At 38.6% G+C, this 21,467-nt stretch overlaps 1 protein-coding gene across 1 annotated transcript; it reads right to left on the bottom strand.

Moving 5' to 3' along the window:
• Nucleotides 1–1,700: 1,700 nt before the first annotated feature.
• On the bottom strand, nucleotides 1,701–19,250 carry USP14 (ubiquitin specific peptidase 14). The gene is made up of 15 exons (XM_019473764.1): nucleotides 19,101–19,250; nucleotides 18,425–18,457; nucleotides 16,515–16,619; nucleotides 14,706–14,809; nucleotides 12,557–12,615; nucleotides 10,552–10,682; nucleotides 10,166–10,246; nucleotides 9,290–9,369; nucleotides 7,651–7,765; nucleotides 6,246–6,311; nucleotides 5,813–5,905; nucleotides 4,713–4,841; nucleotides 3,551–3,611; nucleotides 2,504–2,611; nucleotides 1,701–2,381 (listed from the first exon to the last, which is right to left on the bottom strand). Exons 1-15 carry the CDS (start codon nucleotides 19,182–19,184, stop codon nucleotides 2,230–2,232), a joined length of 1,401 nt encoding a protein of 466 aa, XP_019329309.1. The 5' UTR covers nucleotides 19,185–19,250; the 3' UTR covers nucleotides 1,701–2,229.
• Between the last annotated feature and the right edge of the window lie 2,217 nt (nucleotides 19,251–21,467).

Below are 21,467 nucleotides of genomic sequence, written 5' to 3'. Positions count from 1 at the left end.
GACAGCCAGTAAGCGGGGGGGGAGGGGGGGGTTATGCTTGTTTTTATTAGTAATTATTAACTTCAGTGCTGCATATGTTTGGCTATGTAGGAACAACCCTGAGTCACGATAAACAAGGTAATCTTTTTGTCCCAGTTCACTGTGAAGTGACAATTGGTTTCTGTTTAAGGATATGGCTGTCTACTGATGGGTACAAGCTGTTGCATGTAGCTGGATCCGTTTTCCCTCAAAAAGCGAGAGAATTTGGTGGTGGTGTAGCTAGCTACAACTTGTTTTGTGGCTATTGTAGAATTTGTGTCATTCAGTAAAATCTCTCTTAATTGCTGAGTGTTTGGAAAACTACATCTCACAGAACTTTTCTCTGCAGAGCATTGTTTCAGTTATTACATCAGTGGTCCCTATGAACTTCCAGGGTGGTTAGCTACCAGCTGGGAGGCAAGCTCCTGCCTGCAGAGCTGTTGATGAGAGCTTTGGGCCTGCTTCCCCCCTTTGGCTTTAACTGTATTAGGAGTTTGGTTATTGGGTGCTTCAGTGAGAGTCCGTACGGGCTGATAGATGGGACAGCTGTTGGAAATAATACAGCCCAAGTCTTACCTCTGGCTGCAGGTACAATTTGGTAGATGGTATGAAATGCAGTAATTTCAATTAAGGGACTTGAGCATATTGTGAGCTGAGGTGCGTGGGGATGACCAGCAGCTCTTCCGAGGAGAGGGGGCATTGCTGCTCTTGGAAACGCAGCCTCCCACAGAGGAGTCGGAGCACTTGCAGCATGGGATTAGCGTTTGCAATGTGTGTGTGAACCATACATAGGGGAAAGTGAGAACCCTGTTCTGCAGCTGAAGTAAAGCGAATGCGGCCTACCTGCCACCTCGATGCTGGGAAAGCTGGGGATGAGGACAGCCACAAGGGAAGGTGACTGAAGGAAGCAGTGTCCAGTGAGGGATTCTTGATGCTTCAGGCATGAACCATAACCTCAGTGCTCGTGTTTGAGGTAAGAGACTTGGGAGCTGAGCTGTCCCCCTGCCCAATTTAGCCTTGATCCCTTTCTCTGACCTGGCAGCAGCGTAGTCTTGTGTCCTTTTGTGTGTGGAGGAGTGCAGACTTTATTCTGCATCATGTGACAACTGATACAACTTCTCACCAAAATGTGGCAGTGCTGCTCTGGCCCTCAAACAAACAGGCTTGAAATCAGACCCCCCGGGGAGAGATCCCATCCCAGTGAGGATCCCTATCACTAATTCAAGCCCCCAGCCCTAGGGTGTAACTAAAGGGTGCAGTTTGATAGGCCTAGAAAGACCTCCACTACACCTGGAGATGGCAGGCTTGTGGACCCATCTAGGAACTGCAGATCCTCTACACAGAGGACGAGTTCTGCTGATGGCCTAGAGCTTTTCTGGCTGTAGCCAACACCGACATACTTTTTTACTGCCGCTTCCCACTAGCATATAGCTGCTGTACTCCTGCGGGGAAGGAACAGAAGTTACCATAAGTAAGCAAAGCCCAGTTTTGCAGCCACCATACTAGACTTAACCTCCTGTTACTATTTACTCGGTAGATAAATCCCTACAGCTTGAAAAAAAAAGTGGCTTTATTACATGACTGCTTTGAGACATTCATCAGTGGTGGCCCAGGAAGTGAAAACAAACACATACTAACAACTACACTACCGAGACATGAACTTTTTTTAATGGAGACACGTTGTTGATCACAATTTATTCTGAAGTCATGAGATGCCAGCAACAGAACAGACTGAGTCAGCAGGTCAGGCTGGACAAATACTTGATTGTAGCCACGGCTGTTGGCTATGGGCAGCAGCACTGAGTTACGCAACAAGGCAACAGTTTCTCTTCTACCTTCCTAACAAAACTGCCAGGGAAGGCAAAGGATGGACAGCTATTGAACTGTGGTATAAACCATGCAAGAGTAACAAATGTGAGAATAGGTGTGTAATAAATACTTGATGACACTGGGGGAGGGGGAACAGGCTTATTTAAAAAAAAAATTATCTTCTGCAAGACATTAAAGCTATTTTAAGTATTGTCACCACCACAGTGGGCAGTCCAGTCCAGTAGTGACAACTGGTACACGGATCAGTTTTGAAACAATACCCCTCTTCAGATGAGAAGGTTTGAACAGATTATTTATCCACTGGCTAAAGCTCTGGGGTTAAAGAAGTGATCAGTAATCAACATTTATTTCACACCTAGGCAGAATGACTAAAACTGAAGACTACTGTTCAGCTTCGTCTTCAATTACTTCAATTCTGCGAGGCCCGTAGAGTAGAACATAAGCTATATGCCAGTCTCCACCCCCAGATAACCTCAAAATATCTTCCGGTGTAACAATGCTGACTTTGTCATCATCAAATTTAATCCATTCATCTGCAAGAAAAACAAGAGGATTATTTGTAATTTAGGTACATAAAATCTAAGCGTGTTTAACAGCCCCTTAAAGGAAAGAAGCTGTGAAGGGTGGTTAACAGTGCTGTAATTTTATTTTTTACCTTGTTTCCTTTTAACCCAAGACACATAATGCCCAGAGGAACTTGATCTGCCTTGATGTGTTAGCACTGCCTGCAGGTCATAATAGCCGCAATTATTAGAACCAGTATCTGAAGGAAGAGGGGGAAAAAAAGTTACACGAGTCTCACATGAACAGTTTCAGTGTGTTTCACAGACACGTTAGCCATACTGCAGCACTGAGCTGTGTAAAACCCCATTTGCAGCACGGTTCTAAGTCATTGTGAACTAAAAGCAGCGGCTTTCAGCCAGGACAGCCCCTCAGGAAACTGGGACTGTTGTCCATTTTTATGACATAAATATGTATCCTGGGCGTAACGCAAATGCAGTAAGCTTAAGGAGTCAAAACGATGATGTACGATTAGTAAACCTTCTGGGCAGGTTTGGCCAATACTTCCTTCAAACACCAGCTGCTGCCCACATTCAAGGCCAGCCGTGAAACTGCAAGGACCGACTTGCTGAGCACGGGCTGCACAGCGATGCTGCTGAGAATACTCGGGTACGGTAGGTCAGCCCACTCTGCAGTTGGTTCAATTACGCTATTCCATTTTTCAATGGAAAAAAACTGGCTATTTCAAAGGTACCGAGAAGGGTGTTACAGTCCCCAACGTGTCTTAACTGCCCTTCTCAGCACTCCAGAACATCCTGTTTTCACCGTGCTCTCGAGCTAGTCAATGCCCCCCCCTCCACTTCTCATGTAGCGCATCACACAGAAAATTTGGAAGCACTGAATGGTAACAGTTGGGATAAACAAGACCTCCAAAATAATTTCTGCACAGTGTCCTCAACATGAGGGTGAACGCTTAGGACATTCAAGCTCCAAGCCCCCCAAATTTAGGCAACACTAGCACCACCACAGCACTTTTTAAAGTCCAATCTTTCTATTCCTTAAATTTCTGTCAGTTTCTGAAGCTTAATTTTCAAAGGCATTAAAAATAACCGGCATTCTCAAAATATTCCTACTATCAGGTCCACTTCAACATGAGTAAATGGAAAGTTACTTTAAAATAGATTTACTTCCCTGTACTTACCATCAGGAAAAGAAAATGGTTCGTATTTAACTTCCTTCTGTGCACCATCACTCTTACTAGACTAAAGAACAGAATATGCTGAATTAATGTGAAATGGTTTTGAGCAAGCTTTAGCACAATCATCTCAAATACCAACTCTCCATTCATTTAAAGATGTTTCTAAGCCCATACATTTTTTGTTCAACTTGAAAGAAGTTCCATTACAGTATTTCTAGCTGGACATCCAAAAGCCTAATCTAAACAGGACCACTTTTTAAAGCAAATATATAATCATTTTAGCACATATTGTCTAGACTGTTTTGTTTACCCACCAGATTTACAGGCTTGGAGCACGAAAACAATTCTGCAACTGAAGACTTTATTCTTTGTTAGGGACTTTCTAGCAGCAGAAGTGGCAATAAGAAAATACCAGAGACAGACTAAGTGCCGATACATTCTGTTTTAAAATAGCACTCTTTCCTTGCTCCTAACTGTGTAGAGAGAGATGCAAGTCTTATTCAAATGTTTAAATGAAACTGCCAGGAGTTAGGCCAGGAAAAGACTAGCAAACTTTGAAAAAAATTGGCTAAAACACTACAGTTTTAGCTCGTTTACTTTTTTCTTCATTAAAGAAAAGGAAGTCAGTTTTAGAATTATGTAGGCAGGGTAGGAGATTAAACCATTTACCAAGTTTTTAGAGTACAGTCTTTTAGCTCACTACTACGTATATTCTGTATTTTATCACTCAGACACATGGTACTCCCTTGTACAACCCCTTCCAGCTGGTGAGCAGGAAACAGGTACCTATACTCCACCGAACAAGTGACCTGCCAGCAAGCAATAATGTTTGGAGAATCATTTTGTGTAATTCACAGAAAACCTTTAGGCATAACACTGGTAAGCAGAAGCACTACATTTGCATACATTTTGAAATAAAAATGTAAGCAACATGTTTGTCTACAGCTTTTAACATTTCTCATCAAGCAGTCATGCCAAAGCAGGTACTATATTTTCATGAAAATACACAAAAACGTCTAAAGCTCAATACTAAGGAGTTTGGATGCTAAATAGGAAAAAAAAATATATTTAAGTCAGTCAAGTTTTCTCTAGTCCTTATTAGTACCCAATTTCAGATGTATGACTTATCTAATCAAAACGTCCATGAAATTGCCGGGAGACTTACATTCTTTGGCTGTTGATTTACTTTTTTGTCTTCTAGATCTTTGAATTTTGATCGATAAGAAACCATTTTTTCCTGAAGGTCTGGCGTACATAGCTCATACACATCCAACATAAGAGGAAATTTAACATCCTAGGAAGTAAAAAGCATAAAGATTATTAGCATAATTTGGTACTCCACATTAAAGTGTTCTCCCATGGGAAGACAACACTAAGTCCAATTAAATGCAACTCTTGTCACATTTATGACAACCTGATCTACTGCAAGGTTGCTGGCAGTACTTACCTAAAGGGCTGCAATACTTTCACAGAAGAATGTCTGATTCAGTATAAACAAACCATCATAAATTACTACATTCAGTATAAACACTTAGATTCTTTATTATTAGCTGTCAATACTTTTATACTATGGATATACCTATGCAGGCCTAAGGAAAAAAAAATGCATGTAGAATGACTGTACACTTGCAAAAATGGCAAAAACATCCATTTGTGTTATCCAAACAACCTTCTACAATAGTTAACCTGCGCCTTCAATCTTTATTCCCTTGCTTCTCTTGTAAGGAACAGGCATCATCTATTGTGATGCTTCCTCAGCAGCCTAGGAGGTCTATCAGCCAAGGTCAACAGAAAGCAAAACTGGAACATTTAGCTGTTTGCAGCTGGTTCTTGCATTTGTCAGTCAGAAAGCCAGACAAAATAACTAATACAGGAAGTGTTTGTTAGCATAAACATTTCTCATCAACTTTTGAACGCTATCCAGTGACTGAGAGCCTGGCCCACTCCGTAATTAAACATCGTCCTCCGAACCACTAGTGAAGAGACCCCCAAAAAAATCCTAACAGTATTGGAGCAAATTCACTTCTGTTTCTTACCTCCTCCCCCAGTCTATTTTGGTAGCATAGTTTGTCACACATCATCGCAACTGGGAACAAAGCTACTTTGTACTTAAGAAGAGAAACTGCACTGTTAATATTTTTAAATGCAATTTAAAAGCAAACAATTTAGTAAATAGCCTTCAAGTATTAGTTGTCTACCTATAATAAAAACTCATTGAAAAGCATAAAGAGGAATTAAATTTCAATATGCAGAAAACTTACTCACCTTAAGAACTTTGGCATTCACAGATTCTTTCTCTTTGTAAAAAAATCTAACCATCTGAATAGTCAGGTACGCTGGCAAGCGACTGATTTTAGACTGCAAAAAAAAAATTCAGAAAAAGCTGTCACTTGAGATAGTTACAGATCTTTTATACCTTAAACACTGCTCATCCTAAATTACAGGCTATTCTGGGAACATATTTGTACACAAACACATAGGAATATAACAAGGCCTCCTATTTTGAAGCTCTGTATAGTAGCGTACTCAAAGAAATAATTTTCAACTGGTCTTAAATTTCTTGGTCATGGATATTCAGATGCTTTATAAACATGATTCTATAAATCACATGCTGTTGCAGCAGTAACTTTGTGTTTTGGGACAGAAAATTGACAACAGTTAAAAGAATCATAAAGAGAGTAACAAAAGTACCACTCACAGATTTGATATAGAGTGCATTTCTCTGCAGTGTTGGAGAGAGTTTGGTGATTTCCTCTTGAAGACGCTGTTAAAAAAAAAGGTAGTAACACATACGTTCATCATAAAACCCAGCTTAAAGAAAAGCACAGCACGGATAAACAAGCCGTCAACTAAATCTTGTTCTGCCAATCTCTTCTGTTGCTATCAGCCATTACGACACACAGAATTTTGAAATTCCTTGGCAAAAAGACCATGCCCATTCATTTGTTCAGCTCCAGGCTCATTCCTGAGCCCCAACAACACTAAGTTTCTCTCTGCAGAAATTTTATTCTACAAGAGTAGAACTTGCAACTTAAATATCTGCATTTGGTTACGAATGTGTCATGTCATGGTTGGAACACAACTGGAAAAAAAAAAAAACCTCTGAAGTTTCTTGTGACAGGAATATTTGCACATTTCTCAACTCTCAGTCTAAAGCAGAGCCGTACATAAAGAGCCAGGTGGTGATACTCTGCTTCCAGGGACCTTTCCAAATTCAGGGAAAGACTGACCTGGTTGTTAGTGTTGTGACTCTCTTGCTACAGGCAATCCAGCGTAACAATTCTAGAAGGCCCTTTCTGGCCTGAAAGTGAGATTTCTTTTTCATAATCTTTATAATTTGTGAGCATTAACTATTTTATTTTACTTTTCATTCTAAATTCTGTCAAAACAGAAAAAGCAGAAACAAAGATTATCTGAGAACCACGCAACTTGGTCCAGTCCTGTACAAACCAGATCTCTGCTTCCATCCCTGCTCTTACAGAAATACTACAAGAGCAGTTACTACAACAGTGTTTTTGTAGTAGCTCCTCTCCCTGCCCCTTCAGATTCTCCAAAAAACCCTGAAAACTTAGAAATATATAAAACACAGACTACTTTAAGAAGTCCTACTTAAATAAACAGCTTAAAGATGATGATGATGTGTCATGGAAGATTTAACACCCCCTTCAAATCTGCAAAATTAAGTTTAAGCTTAATTGTTTCATCATCTGTTTTTTTCTTCTTAGAACACAGCAACAAAAGTGCTGCCCTATTTTAAAACTGACTTTTGGACTTTTTGGGAACCATTTACAGCACGCTTAAATCATGATACTACTCAGTCTGAAGTGAAAGTCAAACAAATAGTTTCAAATTACAAGTAACAAATTGGCTTGCACTTGGTTACCTGCATGGGGAAGACCACGTCAGGGTCAAGAAAACGCTCTGTTGAAGTCTGCTTTACATTAGCAGGCAATTCATTTTCATTTCCATCTTCCCATTAAACACCCCCAAAAAACCTTGGAACTTTGTAAAGTTTGGACAGTAGATGTCAATTCCAAATCACAGATTAAAAACACAGGTCATTTAGAATCTGAATTAAATAAAAAAAAGTTGTAATGGCTTACCAATTTTAGTCCTGTAAACAGATACTTCACTTCTTGATTGATAAAGCAGCTAAGCTGAAGCAGATTCTCCTTTCCTTTAGTTACTTCCTCTTCTTCAGCTTCTGTACATTTCATGCTTCACGAAGTTAAGGAAAACCATCATGCACCAAGAGCTGAACTACTGCTCTAGTGAAAAGAACATGCTGAACAGCACGGTAACTTAAGATAATACTGTGCTTGTGCATCAGTAGTACTTTTACTTCTCATAGTATAAAAATGAAGGTTTGAAACAGCCCTTCCTTCTAACCAATCTGTTCCTTTGTGTCTAATGACAAGTGGTAGCTGAGGCAGACAGCATACCAAAAAAAATAAATAAGCTTTTAATCACCATTTAAGCCTGTGAGGCCTGCTTTGTTCTTTCTTCCCTCCCCACCCCCCCAGGACACAGATCATACTAACTGGCTGCCAATACCAAGTCTTGAAGCTGTCCTGCAACACTATGCTCCGTTACTGTTTACAAGTAATAAAGTTCTATTACTGCTGCTGGCCAGACTTCCTGTTTCTTTCAACGTGCACAGCCTCCTTTCCCTGCCTTGTATCTGCCCTCTTCACTGAAATAAAGTCCATTTCTTCATTATTTTCTACACATTCTTCTAATTGTTCTGTCCAACCTCTTCTTTTTTGTACTTCTGCCACCAATCCTTTTCTCTCATCCACTTCTTCTAACGAGACACTTTTCTGACTGCTCTGAATGCATTTATTCTACAAATGCTGCCATAATCACACTTTGAAGGCTTGCAACACAACTTTTCTACCAAGTTTCTGCCTCCTGCCATTAGCCTATGCATCATTCCTCCTAGCTACTCATTCTGCTCCTCCCAACTATTTCAGGGATAACAAACACCACAGTGCAGGGAGAGATATGCATGACTCTTACCTTAAAAAAGGCCTTTACTCTTCATCACTACCAAGCTATGAGATACAGTACCTCATCTAAGGCAATGTTTCCTTATTTCAGACTAGCAACACATATAGTATAATTCTTTCTAAAAGTGGTGGCCAGTTTAATGACAGCCAGGATTTTGGGGTGGTAAAGTGGGAAAACAGTAATACTTGGCATGAGATGCGTGCCCCATGTCATCTTTTTGTTCTTGCTATTAAAAAGCTACTAGAAAGTTGTCAGCTGCCTTAGTTTCTTACTCATCTAACAGTGTACATCCAATTTATTTCTTAAGAAATCAATCAAGCTATCTTTTGTCCATGTTTAATATGCCAAGTATATCAGCAACACTCCCTTTACAAGTCAAAAAAAGGCTATTTAGGAACATAATTACTTTTATTTGGATAAAACACCTCAACGTCCTTGAAGTAGGTAACTGGCAATCTTCTCCGGGAAGGAAACCTGGTATTTAAATTCAGTGGGTTCTTCTGTAAGTTTCCATTACCATTCTTCCTCCCCACATCATCCTCTCTCTCAAAGTATATCCAATCTTAACTTTAATTTCTGTGTACTCCTGCAATACATCATTCCCTCTCTTCCCCACCACACACCTTTATTTTATGTACTACTCTGGATGATGCTTTTCGTCCTCCCTGCACTCAACTGCTAAAGTGTGAAATTATTATCATTCTTTATGTCTTGCCTTAGTCTTTAGGATACGCTGTTTCAAATTCAATGCTGAAGAACTGATCAATTAAACTCTTCTTTTTAGAAGCTGCTGCTGTAGCTCCAGAGTCTGTCTGCAAAACAAATTCTCTTATGATGTAACTTTAAATAGCACGTAAAGACAGTCTTCTTTACAGACAAAATAACCCCATTTATTTAAATTCTTTGAAGCCTATTCCTTCACCTTTCTCTAGGCGCATTTTCTCCTAGTCAATCTCCTTACACTGTATAAAAGTTTCAAAACAAACGCATTTATAGCATGCTGTTAAAGCCACCTCACAGCACATCAGCAAGCAAGATTTCAATCAAAAGTCACACCTCCCTGCCCCCCAACTTAAATCTGTCTTAAATTTTAGAGTAGTCTATCAGATTTTTGCCACTGCCAAGACTCTCCAGAAAACAGCTCACAGAGAAAGAAGAGAGTCAGTCTGGTAAAGTCTTGTGAAAAGCTTTAAGTAATTTCTTAGCAGGTTAATTAAGTTAGCTGTCTGTTTGAAATGCATTCTTGTAGCCAAGAAAGCTGTAGCACAAGGATGGGGTTTCTTCCAGAAAAAAAGTTCTTACGTGCTAAATTCACAGGTTATGAGGGCCAGCTGCTGCATACTCACAGTCACCACTACCCTGGTCCAACATACGCCTTACAAAGCCCAAAGGGAAAGTATTCCTATAGTATGCTCCACAGCATAGCTATGACATGACATGACATAGGTAGCATTATGCTGACCAGACACATCAGAAAGCAGTTTCACTTACTGGACAATAGACACGTGCTGAAGAACACACAAAACAGATAATCCTTAGCAAAAAATATGTGAATCACAAGTACAATATTATAAATCCTAACTCTGGTTAGAGTAAGACTACAATTACCTCCATAACTGTATCACCTTCTATGCCTTCCAGCTTCTGCTGTAGTACCCTCATCATCTGCACCCAGCACTCATTGGCATCCTAGGAAAGGAACAGAACATTAAATCTGACTAGTAGTGTTATGATTTAGTAATATTAAACCCATCAATCTTTACACTATAAAACCAAATGTAAGGATTCCTTAACTAAGAATTTTTCCCTATTCCACCATACATTTTCAGAGCTAGCACTTGATATTACATTCAACTTTTCTACACAATACAAAAGCAAAGACTTTACTGGGATAAGTTATTTTCACAAGAGAAAGTAAGTTTTAAAACATCCTTGTTCTCAACTTCCAACATACTGTAGAATCCTCAAACAATAAGCTAATAATCGGTCTTTACCTGTTGAAGGTACTGGCCTTGATCGCCCTTCTCTGCAAACTGTGGGAAGGCCATATGTAAAAACTGCAGGAGAATGATAGGTGGAATACTGGAGGAAGTTTTATCCATGGAATCAAACAAGTCTCTAAGAGCTTGAAGAAAAAGTAAGTGAATGCTTTGAGAAGTGGAAAAACAATTCAAACATGGCAGGAAGTTTAAAAAGAATAGTAAAATAGCAGCAACGTTTAAAGACTGATCATGTAACAGTGTCCAGTTTGATCTTTCCAAAGCAGGACCAAATTTTCCAAGTGGCATAACAGGTACACCTAAGATCTCCTTCGTGAACATGACTTTGCAAGCGTAAAGATGACAATTCTGGGAGTTTGGCACATAGTGCCTTGTCTTTCCTGGCTGCTTACAGAAAAAAAAAACATTTTTGAGTAGTTAAGATTTCATTTGAAACACATATGAGGAACAATGTTTTCATAAGAGGACTACACCTAGAGAAACCAGAAGGCATTCACAGTCTATCCTCTAGAGCAGCTTAAGTTCCACGAACTACTGGGAAAAAAAACCTTTCATTTTTCCCAACTAAAATATCTAGAAAATACTCATGCTCAATTTAACACCCAGGAAAACAAGTATGTGTATGCATACGTGCAGACAGTTCGTAACTATGTGCAATTCAATGAACGCTACTGATTGCATGACAATACACATGGCTTTCTTTTTTGCTCCAGGCACATTACTACATATGTCTTATCTACCCAGGTTGCAGCATTTTAAATCCACAAATCACCTCAGAGACACCTGTTAATCCTCACAACAACCCTGTGAGGTAGGCAACAGTCTGCATGGTCACTAATTTACAAGTGGAGAGACTAATGAATGATACTCTTGAATAAGTGAATATAGGCACAATTACAAGGAACCAAGGTCAGTTGCTTCCTCTCTTTAAGAAATATCTTCACTGACATTGATAAGAGGGACAACCAATATGACACAGCAATTAAAAAAAATGCCATAAGTGTCATGCAGGAGTTCTTGACCAGCTCAGCGCCAAAGAATTAACTACAAATTAATTAAACTATTAAGACTCCTAAAAAGCAGAGCTGTCACCTTAAAAAGAAAACAAGGGACACAAAGTAAAGGCAGCGAAAAGGGGAGGGGCAGGCATGGTTGTATAGAGTAACCATTGAACTTACCACCCCAAAATTCGATCAGCAGGCATACCCACAAACTGGACCTTTCCTTCCTTACATTGTTAAATCCCAGTGTCCTGGCCCAGCATCTTAGTGGGGCAATGAAATAGAGTAAAAAAAGAAAAAGTGGACAAGTAGTACCCTTGTTCAAGTGTAAGGGGTCTAACTAGAATTCTAGTTAGAACTTGGGAGATACGGGGCCATCGTGAGCTCCCACATTGTGAGCACCCAGATCACCACAACAAAGAGTAACTTTCCTTTTGAAGACACTACTTTCTATTTCAGTTATGAAATATGGATCTTCAGGGTAAACCAGTGATAAAGCATCAGCTACCAGCTTAACAATAATGCTCAGCCAATAAATCATATTAAAAAATATCAATGAAATACATATTCTAGGAGTATGGCGTTAGCCTACCATTAAGTGAAACAAAGAACTGTTCACTAAAATATTTCTACACAAAACGATCAAATCAACAGATGGATGGAGTCTCCTTTAGGAAGTTCCAATTACTTTATGCCTACATGCAAAACAGTAAGAGATACGAATTATTTCTATCTAAGCCTAGATCACATTTGAATATATTTTTCCCAGCATGCAGCTAGGTAATATGCAGAGATGTATGCTTTGCAGCCACAGTCAGAATAACCTTTAAAGATATTAACAACAGAGCAAAATGAATCCGCCAGTGCTAGCAGATCTGAAATTCCTAAGGCATATGCACTAAAGAAAAATATGCAGAGCTGTAACTGCAATTTTCATCTGCAGTTAGCAGGAAATCACATGCTAGCCTAAAACCCTGTGTTCTACCCTAAACACCAACCTGCAGTAATGTATTGAGCAGAGGCCATTTCTCCTGAAGCTCTTAAGGCACCACCATACCTAAAAGAGAAGAAAAATAATTTGTATGCAATTAAGCACAATCGAGAAGAGCAGTCAGGTTTTTAAATCATAAAGAAGGCAGCAGCTAGATTTATTTAAATGTATCAAAAAAGAAATCAATCACCAAAACAGAAGTAACTGAAGATAAGATTTGCTCACACTCACCTCAAAGTCTCAGCTATTTTGCAAGCACTGCATGGAAGCAAAGGAAAACCAGCATCCTTGAGACAATAAACAAATGCAGACTGAGAAGTCTGGATACATCACTGCTGCTTCCCTAATCAAAGACTCAATCTATTTTTAAAGAAACTGAGAAAAAGTCAGAATAGAAGCTACCCCATTTCTGAAACATTTGCCACAGCTTCTTCAGATACATGGAAAAAACCACCTTCAAGGATAGATGGCAGATAAAATGCACAGAAATGGAGGACAGGCTTCCTCCCTCCATAGCAGAAGCAAAACAGTGAGAGGTGAGACATTTTTCTCGGGGAGATATTTCCTACACTGAAAAAGTATGGGAGTCCACCTGTATTACCAGAACTTACCACTCTTCTTGGAATGATTTCTTAATTTACCACCTGCATGAGGAACAGATGGTCTCATCAAAGCATATAAGCCTTCAAGCAAAAGGAGGGTCTCATGCATTCTTTAATCTCAGACTGAACTTTAAAAACTCTGACCACTGCTAGATGATGAGCAGGAAACTTTCCCCCTGTCATGCTACAAAACAGGGAGTACCCTCGCAGAGATCAACGGAGCAGCTGGTGAGAAATGAAGCCGTAATAGTAAGCTTTCCCATTTGAGTCCTCTCACCTCTCTCCCACTGCCATATACCCCTCCATGCTGTCATCAAGCAGGGAAGGCCAAATAAAGGCTAAGTCTCTAGGGGAAAACAGAGCGGCTGCCTGTGAATCTGACTTCCCACAAACAATAAGGCCACATCTTGTATTGCCACCTGCCAGTTTTACAGGGTACATTTTGACATTTGGTATGTTAAATTTGTCAAATACTCTGATTCAGTGCAGTAACTCAGAGTCCTTTACATGGAAATAAACAGACTTTTCTAAAATGACAACACTGAAAAACAAGAAAAAGCTTTAAAACAGAGTTTCTGTACTTCACAAATAGTTCTCAGTGCCAAATAATTGCAAATTCACCGGCTAACAGAATGAAGAAAAATTTATAAGTACTTAAATAACTAGTGTTTACAGTAACCTAGAATATCCAGTTGGGTACCAAGGCATCAAGAAAGCAGTGTATTTTAAAGGAATTAAGTTAACTCTAAGATGGCAATGCTCTACCTAATCCTTTTAAATACATTTTTAAATACAGATGGTTTTCTCATTATAATTCATCTGGAGGATAAATTCAGGCTCACGTTACCACGTATTCTTTTTTCCTCCAATCTTCTTTTCAAGTTTCTCGTAGATTCCTCACAAAAAAAAATTAACCATTTCCACATTTCAGTCCAGAATAACAAAAAAAATTCAGAAAAGTTATTCTACAATCAGAACAAATGAAGCAAATTCCATAAGGGCATGCCTTCTGTTCCCTACACAGCTTTTTCCAGTTTGCCGCCACAGTAATACCCATGGTCCTGTCTCAGAGCTTCCTGCTGTACCTCCAAGTACCAAATGTCGGTAACGTCAGAATTTCATAGCTGAAAACACATTATGCAATAAAGCCATTGAAAAAAGATAGTCCTGAAAGGAACAGGACTCCTGTACGATTCTTTTATACAGAACAAGACCGTACAAACTAACACCAGAAAACAGGGTTAGGAGTTCAGTAGCTTGTTTAAGCATTTTAAACAAGTCTTGATAGAAACTATTTTTAGTTAGGCAAAACACATTCTCTCTACTAAAAGCCAGTTCCAACAAATACATAGTCTTAAGTTCTTTAAAAAGTACAGACTAACACAGCCATAGGATAAACTTTAATCGATCATTATGTCAATCTTGATTAGATTTAAAGAATAACAGATTGTTACGATAATCCACACCAGTATTAAGACGGACCGTTCCACAAAATATCTATTTCATAAGCTAAAGAAAACATTTTAGTCATGGTCTTTTTGTACTGAATCCTACCTTTTAAGGGCCTCTTTCACTTCTGGCACTGAGCGGATACACTGAACCGTAGCGTTCATGTAGCAAGTGTTGCCAAGGTTTGTCAATCCACATGGTAACTCCATCTACCAAAAAATTTACAAGGGTGCTTGAAGGTCAGAGATGTGCAACCGTTTTTGTATAAACGCTTTAATTTGACATCAACTTCTAAGAAAAGGAATGATCAGAGATGCGTAAAACTGGAATATTCCATCAAACTTTATGACGTTTTCCAGATCCATTTTCTGATCATATTAATAATTTCACCATCTGGTGCTTTTAGAAGACATTCGGGAATGCTTTGGGTTTTTTTCTGTGCATGTTTAGTTTCATGAGCATATTCTTCAAGCAGGCAGTCATTCAGAAAGTTCAATTATAATCTCATTCAAGTTTTGACCTTAAAATTCTATTTCCATGAAATTTCCACATGAATACATTTGTATGAAACACGGATGTTTTAATTAAAATCAGTTTTCAGTAAAACTCTGAATGTGATTAAGTTCATAGTTAGAAACAAGCATTATTTAAAATCCTCTCCAGAAGTCTGCAATAGATCATTAATTTGATCCTTTCAGACAACTTGTGAATTTCTGAAGTTTTGACAAATGTGAAGGCCAACTAATAACTAAACTAACCAGTTGCAGAAACCACTATCAATAACAATATAATGGCATTTTTCTTTTTTTCTTTTTTTTAAATCCTGCATATTTGAGTACTTGTCAAGGAAAAGCACGTAGTTCAATGAAAATGAAGTAGTACTGCATACCAGTATCACTTAATTATTTTAGGAAGAGAGAATTCATTCAGCTGTGTATTCCATTTTTAATGAATACACGCAGTACAGACAAACGAATTTTGATGTATAACAAAATTTCAATCAGAGAAATGCAATGTGACCAACTTTTTCAAAATGTTATCTGACACTGAATCATCTCCTTGTTTGCCTCTCAGTTATCTCAAAGTCTATGTATAGGGTTAGTCTCAAAAATACGTAAGTATCCTTCACCTGCTGGTGCCACGGAAAGCATTAAATACTGAAGCACAAAACCAGTCCTAAACTACAGATCCGTTTTCATACAGACGTGCATAAAAGCATTCCCGTTCTGCATGCACAGTTGACAACAGTCATGCAATTGTTTTAACTATGACAAAGAACTCCTAGTTCAAATTGACTGATTAGAAAATTAAGCCTTTCAAACTGTAAAAAAGGAAACAACTCAAACAGAAGTTACTTCATTTAAAAAAATAGATTAATTATGCTCTTCCAAACTTTACTCCCATAAAGGAAAACATATAATCTATTCCACTAATGTCAAACTTACTTTCCTTTTTCAGAAAGAAAAGTTTACCTAATACTACTAACAAGGACAAACAAAACCCCAAACACACCCCACCCCAAACAAACCCTAGTTTCCCTTCACAGATATGAAGGAGGCAGGAAACAATTTTACACATCTAAGAGCCCTTATTCAGGCAAAGTTCAGGACACTAATACGGCAAGGGCAATATAACTTTGTCTTTAAAAACATCAGCAAGACTATTTTTAGAAAATTTACTAAGCTGCCTGCTTAAAGAAAAAACAGCACTAGTTACATGACTTTTAAATTAAATTCCAGACTTCTCATCACTGCTACCAGCTGGATCATCAACGTAAATTTGCATTTCTTTGAGAAGCTATAAATGCTAAACAGACATTATAGTTTCAAAATCCACTTTTAAGCAACTGCAACTATTTAAAAACTTGCCATTATTCAAAGGTTTACAAGAAACCAAAGTTTGAAATATGCTTACAGCTGAAGCCAACTGCTCCTCTGTCATGTCTTCTACAAAGATGGGTCGAGCAATTGGCTCTTCCGGAAGCGCATCTGCAGAACCCATCATTAATAAGGTCATCCCCTTGAAACACAGCAGAAATAGTAATAAATATTTAAGGGCAGTTATTTCCGCTTAAAAAAAAATAAATCATTAAGCTCTTGACATATTTCAGCTATTTCCCCAAAGATAAACACAATCTTTCTCTTAGTTTACAAAACTGATATTGCAATGCTGTTTCTGAAGGGTATACTTTAACTTTCTCATTATCTAGAAAGTACTTATTGAGAACAATTCCACAGCATTATCCATGCTAGATGTTTCCACTGAGCCTGGTGAGCTTGCCAGCAGCTGACAATGCAAGATTCCAATCAGGACTAAAATTTAACATTCATAGGATATCCCAATGTGAAGTGTTCAGAAAAGCTCCCTTCCTGATGGACCACTAGGGATCAAGCATCTTCAACACTTCAGTGCAAGTATTCCTCTTTCCCTTAAGTCTTAGAAAATACCTTGGAACCGAGGATAACTGAGCAGCTAACTTCCAATTTGAGAGAAGCTGCAACGTTTGAGGTTCTCAATCAACAAAATCTCAAGTTCTCAAATTCAGAATTCTCTAAACAACAAAAAAAAATCCTTCATCTTTAGCCTAGAATCTGGGGAAACACTTCAGACATATGTGGGTAATAATGAGGAGCACAGCTCAGTTTCAAATTGGTTTTTTCACCTGAAAAGCAAGTGGGAAAGCGCCATCCTTTGGTCTGGCAAGTTCTGAGGACATTAAATTAATCGAAAAGTGAAAAATAACCAAAATGACCCCATCAGTTTAGGCATGAGGACTAACATTCGGGGCGGAGAGGAGCAATCAAGTTACCATGCTTGTTGGACTAGTGTAAGGAAAAGGAGGTTTTCAGCATTCAACAGGAGTACATCTACACAATAAGATCTATCAAAGGGGGAGAAAAATGGCTATCTGGAGCCTTGAAAAATACAGTGCTAAGGAAAAGGATGGACAACAGAATGGAAAGAAACTGGTTTGACAGTGTAAATAAATCCCTAGAACTTGTATATAACATTATTAAAAAGAATAAAGGCAGCTGTTAGCATAACTATGCAGAAAAGGACAAGAATATTATGTATTGGGGTTTTTTCTGAATTACTTTGCTACAATAGCTGCAGCTACAGGCTGCTAATAGATGCTTGCGAACTAATTACAAGAGTAAGAGTAATGCTACCTAATTCAATCTGCTCAGTGAAGAACTGGAGTAAAACCTGTACCAAACAGATGTTACAAGATATCTACAGAAATAAATACATTCACTTTTTGTTTTCTTTTTGAACTAGTCAAAGGTATGAATAACCATTATTAATGGGTTTGTTTTTAAACAGCAGCTATTTACTACAGCAGAACAAATTTCAGCAGGCTGATAAAAAAGGATATAGGCAGTGCTGTAACTTCAGCATTTGTAATGCAACAATTTTCCATGCTGGGGAAATACAAGTGCAATGGACTGCAGACAGCGCCCAGGTTCACAAGCTCTCTCTAAATAACATGACTTATTGTTGTGGTCACAGACACACAACACAGAACGACCACTGGTCTGACCCAGAACATTTCTTGTAAGAAAGAAAGATGCTCCCAAGTACTTCAGGAAGATGGTGTAATTTCCCATCAGACTTCCCTGATGCTAGAAAAGGTTTTTTACAAATCAATGGTGAGGACTTTGTAAGAATGCTTAGGTATGACAACTGAAAAATTATTTGTCATCAAGCTCTGATTTTTAAGAAAGAACTACCCATTCAAACAGAAACAGCAAGAACTTTAAATCTTTCTTTAAATGCCAAATAAAAATCAAACTAGTAAAATTTAGTTATTCCTCAGAACTTACATTCTTTATTTTTAGGTTCCCCCAGTCATCATCCTGTATTTGAAATTAAATAAAAGACAAGTTAATTATCTTGCAGCAAAAGACAAGCAAGTATTTTCATTAATATTAATCACATATTTCTAAATATACAATTGTGTTTCATCCAAGATTCCACAATATTAACTATTTACACATCATCAAGTCTTGTCTGACTAAAATAAAAAGCAGCCAAGTCATCTTTTCAATAAGGTTCTTCATCTGTTGTTCAACACTGCTTAGATGTAAACAATTTTTTGTAGGAAAGTTGTCTATATCACGTTACACTGATAAGTCTCCAGCAAAGAAGTGCCAGATAAACTTGTCTTAAACAAGCTAAAAGCAGAAAGTTTCGTTCAGATTCTGAACATTAAAAAGGAACAGGAAAAAAAAAAAACCACCAAGCAGAGTAGTGTTTGGTATAAGAGAGCGAAGAAGTGTTTTAAAACAGCAGTGTACCTCCCAACCACTTAGCAACAAACTTTTGCCCGTATTTTTTAGTAGCAGGCAATGAATCATACAGAATTATTTCTGAAAAGTGTAGTCAGTTTAATATATACAATGAAAGATCTTCTGGAAGAACACTTGGAAATATGGCCATTGCTCATTATGTTATAATGTAATAAAGTTAGAAATAATATAAAAACCCACGGATTTCTACCTTCAGAGTTCCTCCTTTAACCATAACCTTCTGTCTAGCTGGTTGAACTCCAGTCAGTGCAAACAACTGGGCTTTGAAGACCATTGGAGGTTCATCAGTGTTAAGCTCCACACCATCGAATTTCTCTTTTCCCCATTTCACGTTAACTGCAAACAAAATGTTTTGAAACTAGATTATTACCTAACATACAAGAGTGTAATTAGCAAGATTAACCCAGTATTTCAAATTCCAGATTTATACCATCTCAAAACATTCAGTTTTTAACTCTAAAACTTGTCAATAATCAAGCTAAGGACACATTTTCTACAAGGTGTCTCAGCCATCAGAACATACTATTTCCAACAAGTCTAAAAATATCCTATAAACCAACTGTAACCAACATACATACTGAGAAACTTTGGAAGCAATAAATGTGTATAACAGCATCAGAAATTCTTTGGGCAAGTCTTCACAAAAGCAGCTCGAAAGCAACTCTCCCAATCTCTTGGCACTGTTCACTGCAAACAAATTTCCGAAGGAAGTTCAGGTGTGCGATTCCAGTTCAGTTTTCCATAGCATTTCCATTCTCCTTCAATGGCAAACAATACCATGTTCTTTAAAAGCAAAGCTACTCTTTGATAGACATAGTTTTGGCTACCAGTATCGCTTCATGTGGAGCTACGTGAGGAGGTAAGCGTGCATCAAGATAAGCCCCATAAAATAGCACACCTCCTGGCTCACAGCGCCATTTACACCACCATCACTGCTACCCTCCTCAGTTTTGACAGTGTGCACACAAACAATGTACCTGTGTGCAAATACTGACAGCAGCCTAGCACAAGTTGCAGCTTCAGAAGACCTGACCCCAGTAAAGGTGCAGGAATTAAGTGAAGTGAAATTTGGTCACGCAAAGTGTAGCTCTCAATGCTGGAAATGGGATCACCAGCAGGAACATCAGGCAGAACGACACAAAGGCACGTTAAATTCACTTTGGTAAAGCTAGTACCAACCAAGAGCAGACAAGAATGCCTGGAATAAACAGTGTGTTTCTAAAGAATGGTTACGCATTCCAATCACGATCACAGGTACACAAGGCTACTTTAGCAAACTGTAGTTTCGCTGAAAAACCTGCAAAATATAGCACACAGTAATATCCTATGTGCACAGTAACTGGTTGAAATACCACACTTTAAGAAAACCATATCCTTCCTTCTACCTGTGCTTCGGTTTTAAGTAAATATACTATGGCAACTCTAGCTCGTCGTGATTTTAAAAAACCTTCCAAGAAGGTTAAGATTTCAGATGTATGCAGTGCTTGAGATGGGTAACAAGGAAGAATCACTTAGTCTAAATTAGCCTACAAAGCAACTCAAATGCCTGGCTTTTCAGTATTTCTAGCAGAAAGTACCTTCTGATTTGTCCAACTTTTTTTTTTTTAAAACACATTCATTATTTTGCATATTTAAGACCTACCAAGCGCAAGCCTTTTCCCATTTTCCAGGAAGACGGCCCACTCAGTCACTGAACAAGTCAGCTGCACAGAGTCTTTTAAGTTTTGCATTTTTGAACAGTCATGCATCCACCGATAAATACGCAGAAGAGTTAGCAATTATTAATCTGTAGTGTCACCGGTTTTGACAACTCGGCACTCAAGAAGAGGAAACAGAAGAGCGTGAGTGTCTTTTCTTCAGAGATAGCAATCAAAATTTCCACCAAAAGTTTCCAAACTAAAGGAGAAAACTGTTAATCTGAAAACAATGGGAAGTAAGAAAAAAGGACACATTTCCCCACTGAACAGAAAATACAGCTTACGCAGATGTGCTAGAGTTCAGGGAAAGTCCTGTTATACTGGCATCAGGATCCCAGTTTGCCAACCATAATTAAAATAGCGGAGAAACACTGACACAACTGTGTACTGCGGGCTTCTACAATCTGTTCCTCACGTACTAAAAAGCCCCAAGAGGCCAGACCTGTGAAATATAAACAAGCCAGTAACTGGTCCTAGAAGCGTCACTGGAGGTTTTGCTCTTGCGGTCTTCACTAGAAACTTTCCTTCACGGCGAGAAGGATGCGATGCAATTTAAGAAAATTTTAAGTCCTCCGGTTTTAACTAGGAAATAATGGATTTAAAAGAGCGGAGGCAGATGCACCTAAATAGATTTGGAGGTGCAGATGCAGAATTATGGCTCGCTTGACAGACAGCGGCACTCATCTTGTTGTACAAAATTTTGTTTGTTTAGCACAAAACAACAACAAAAAAAAAACCAAGGGCAATACCGAGGCACTATCGCACGTGATACGCGTATAACACCCGTTCGCACGGCCGAGCCTTGCCGAAAGGGCCCTCCCGGCCATCAGCAGCGCTCGCCCCTCTCCCCAGCCGGGCCA

The sequence above is a fragment of the Aptenodytes forsteri genome, unplaced genomic scaffold (genome assembly GCF_000699145.1).
Source record: "Aptenodytes forsteri isolate BGI_AS27 unplaced genomic scaffold, ASM69914v1 Scaffold23, whole genome shotgun sequence".
NCBI lineage: Eukaryota > Metazoa > Chordata > Aves > Sphenisciformes > Spheniscidae > Aptenodytes > Aptenodytes forsteri.
The sequence above is the reverse complement of the archived record's forward strand: the minus strand, read 5'-3'. Positions and strand labels throughout refer to the sequence as shown.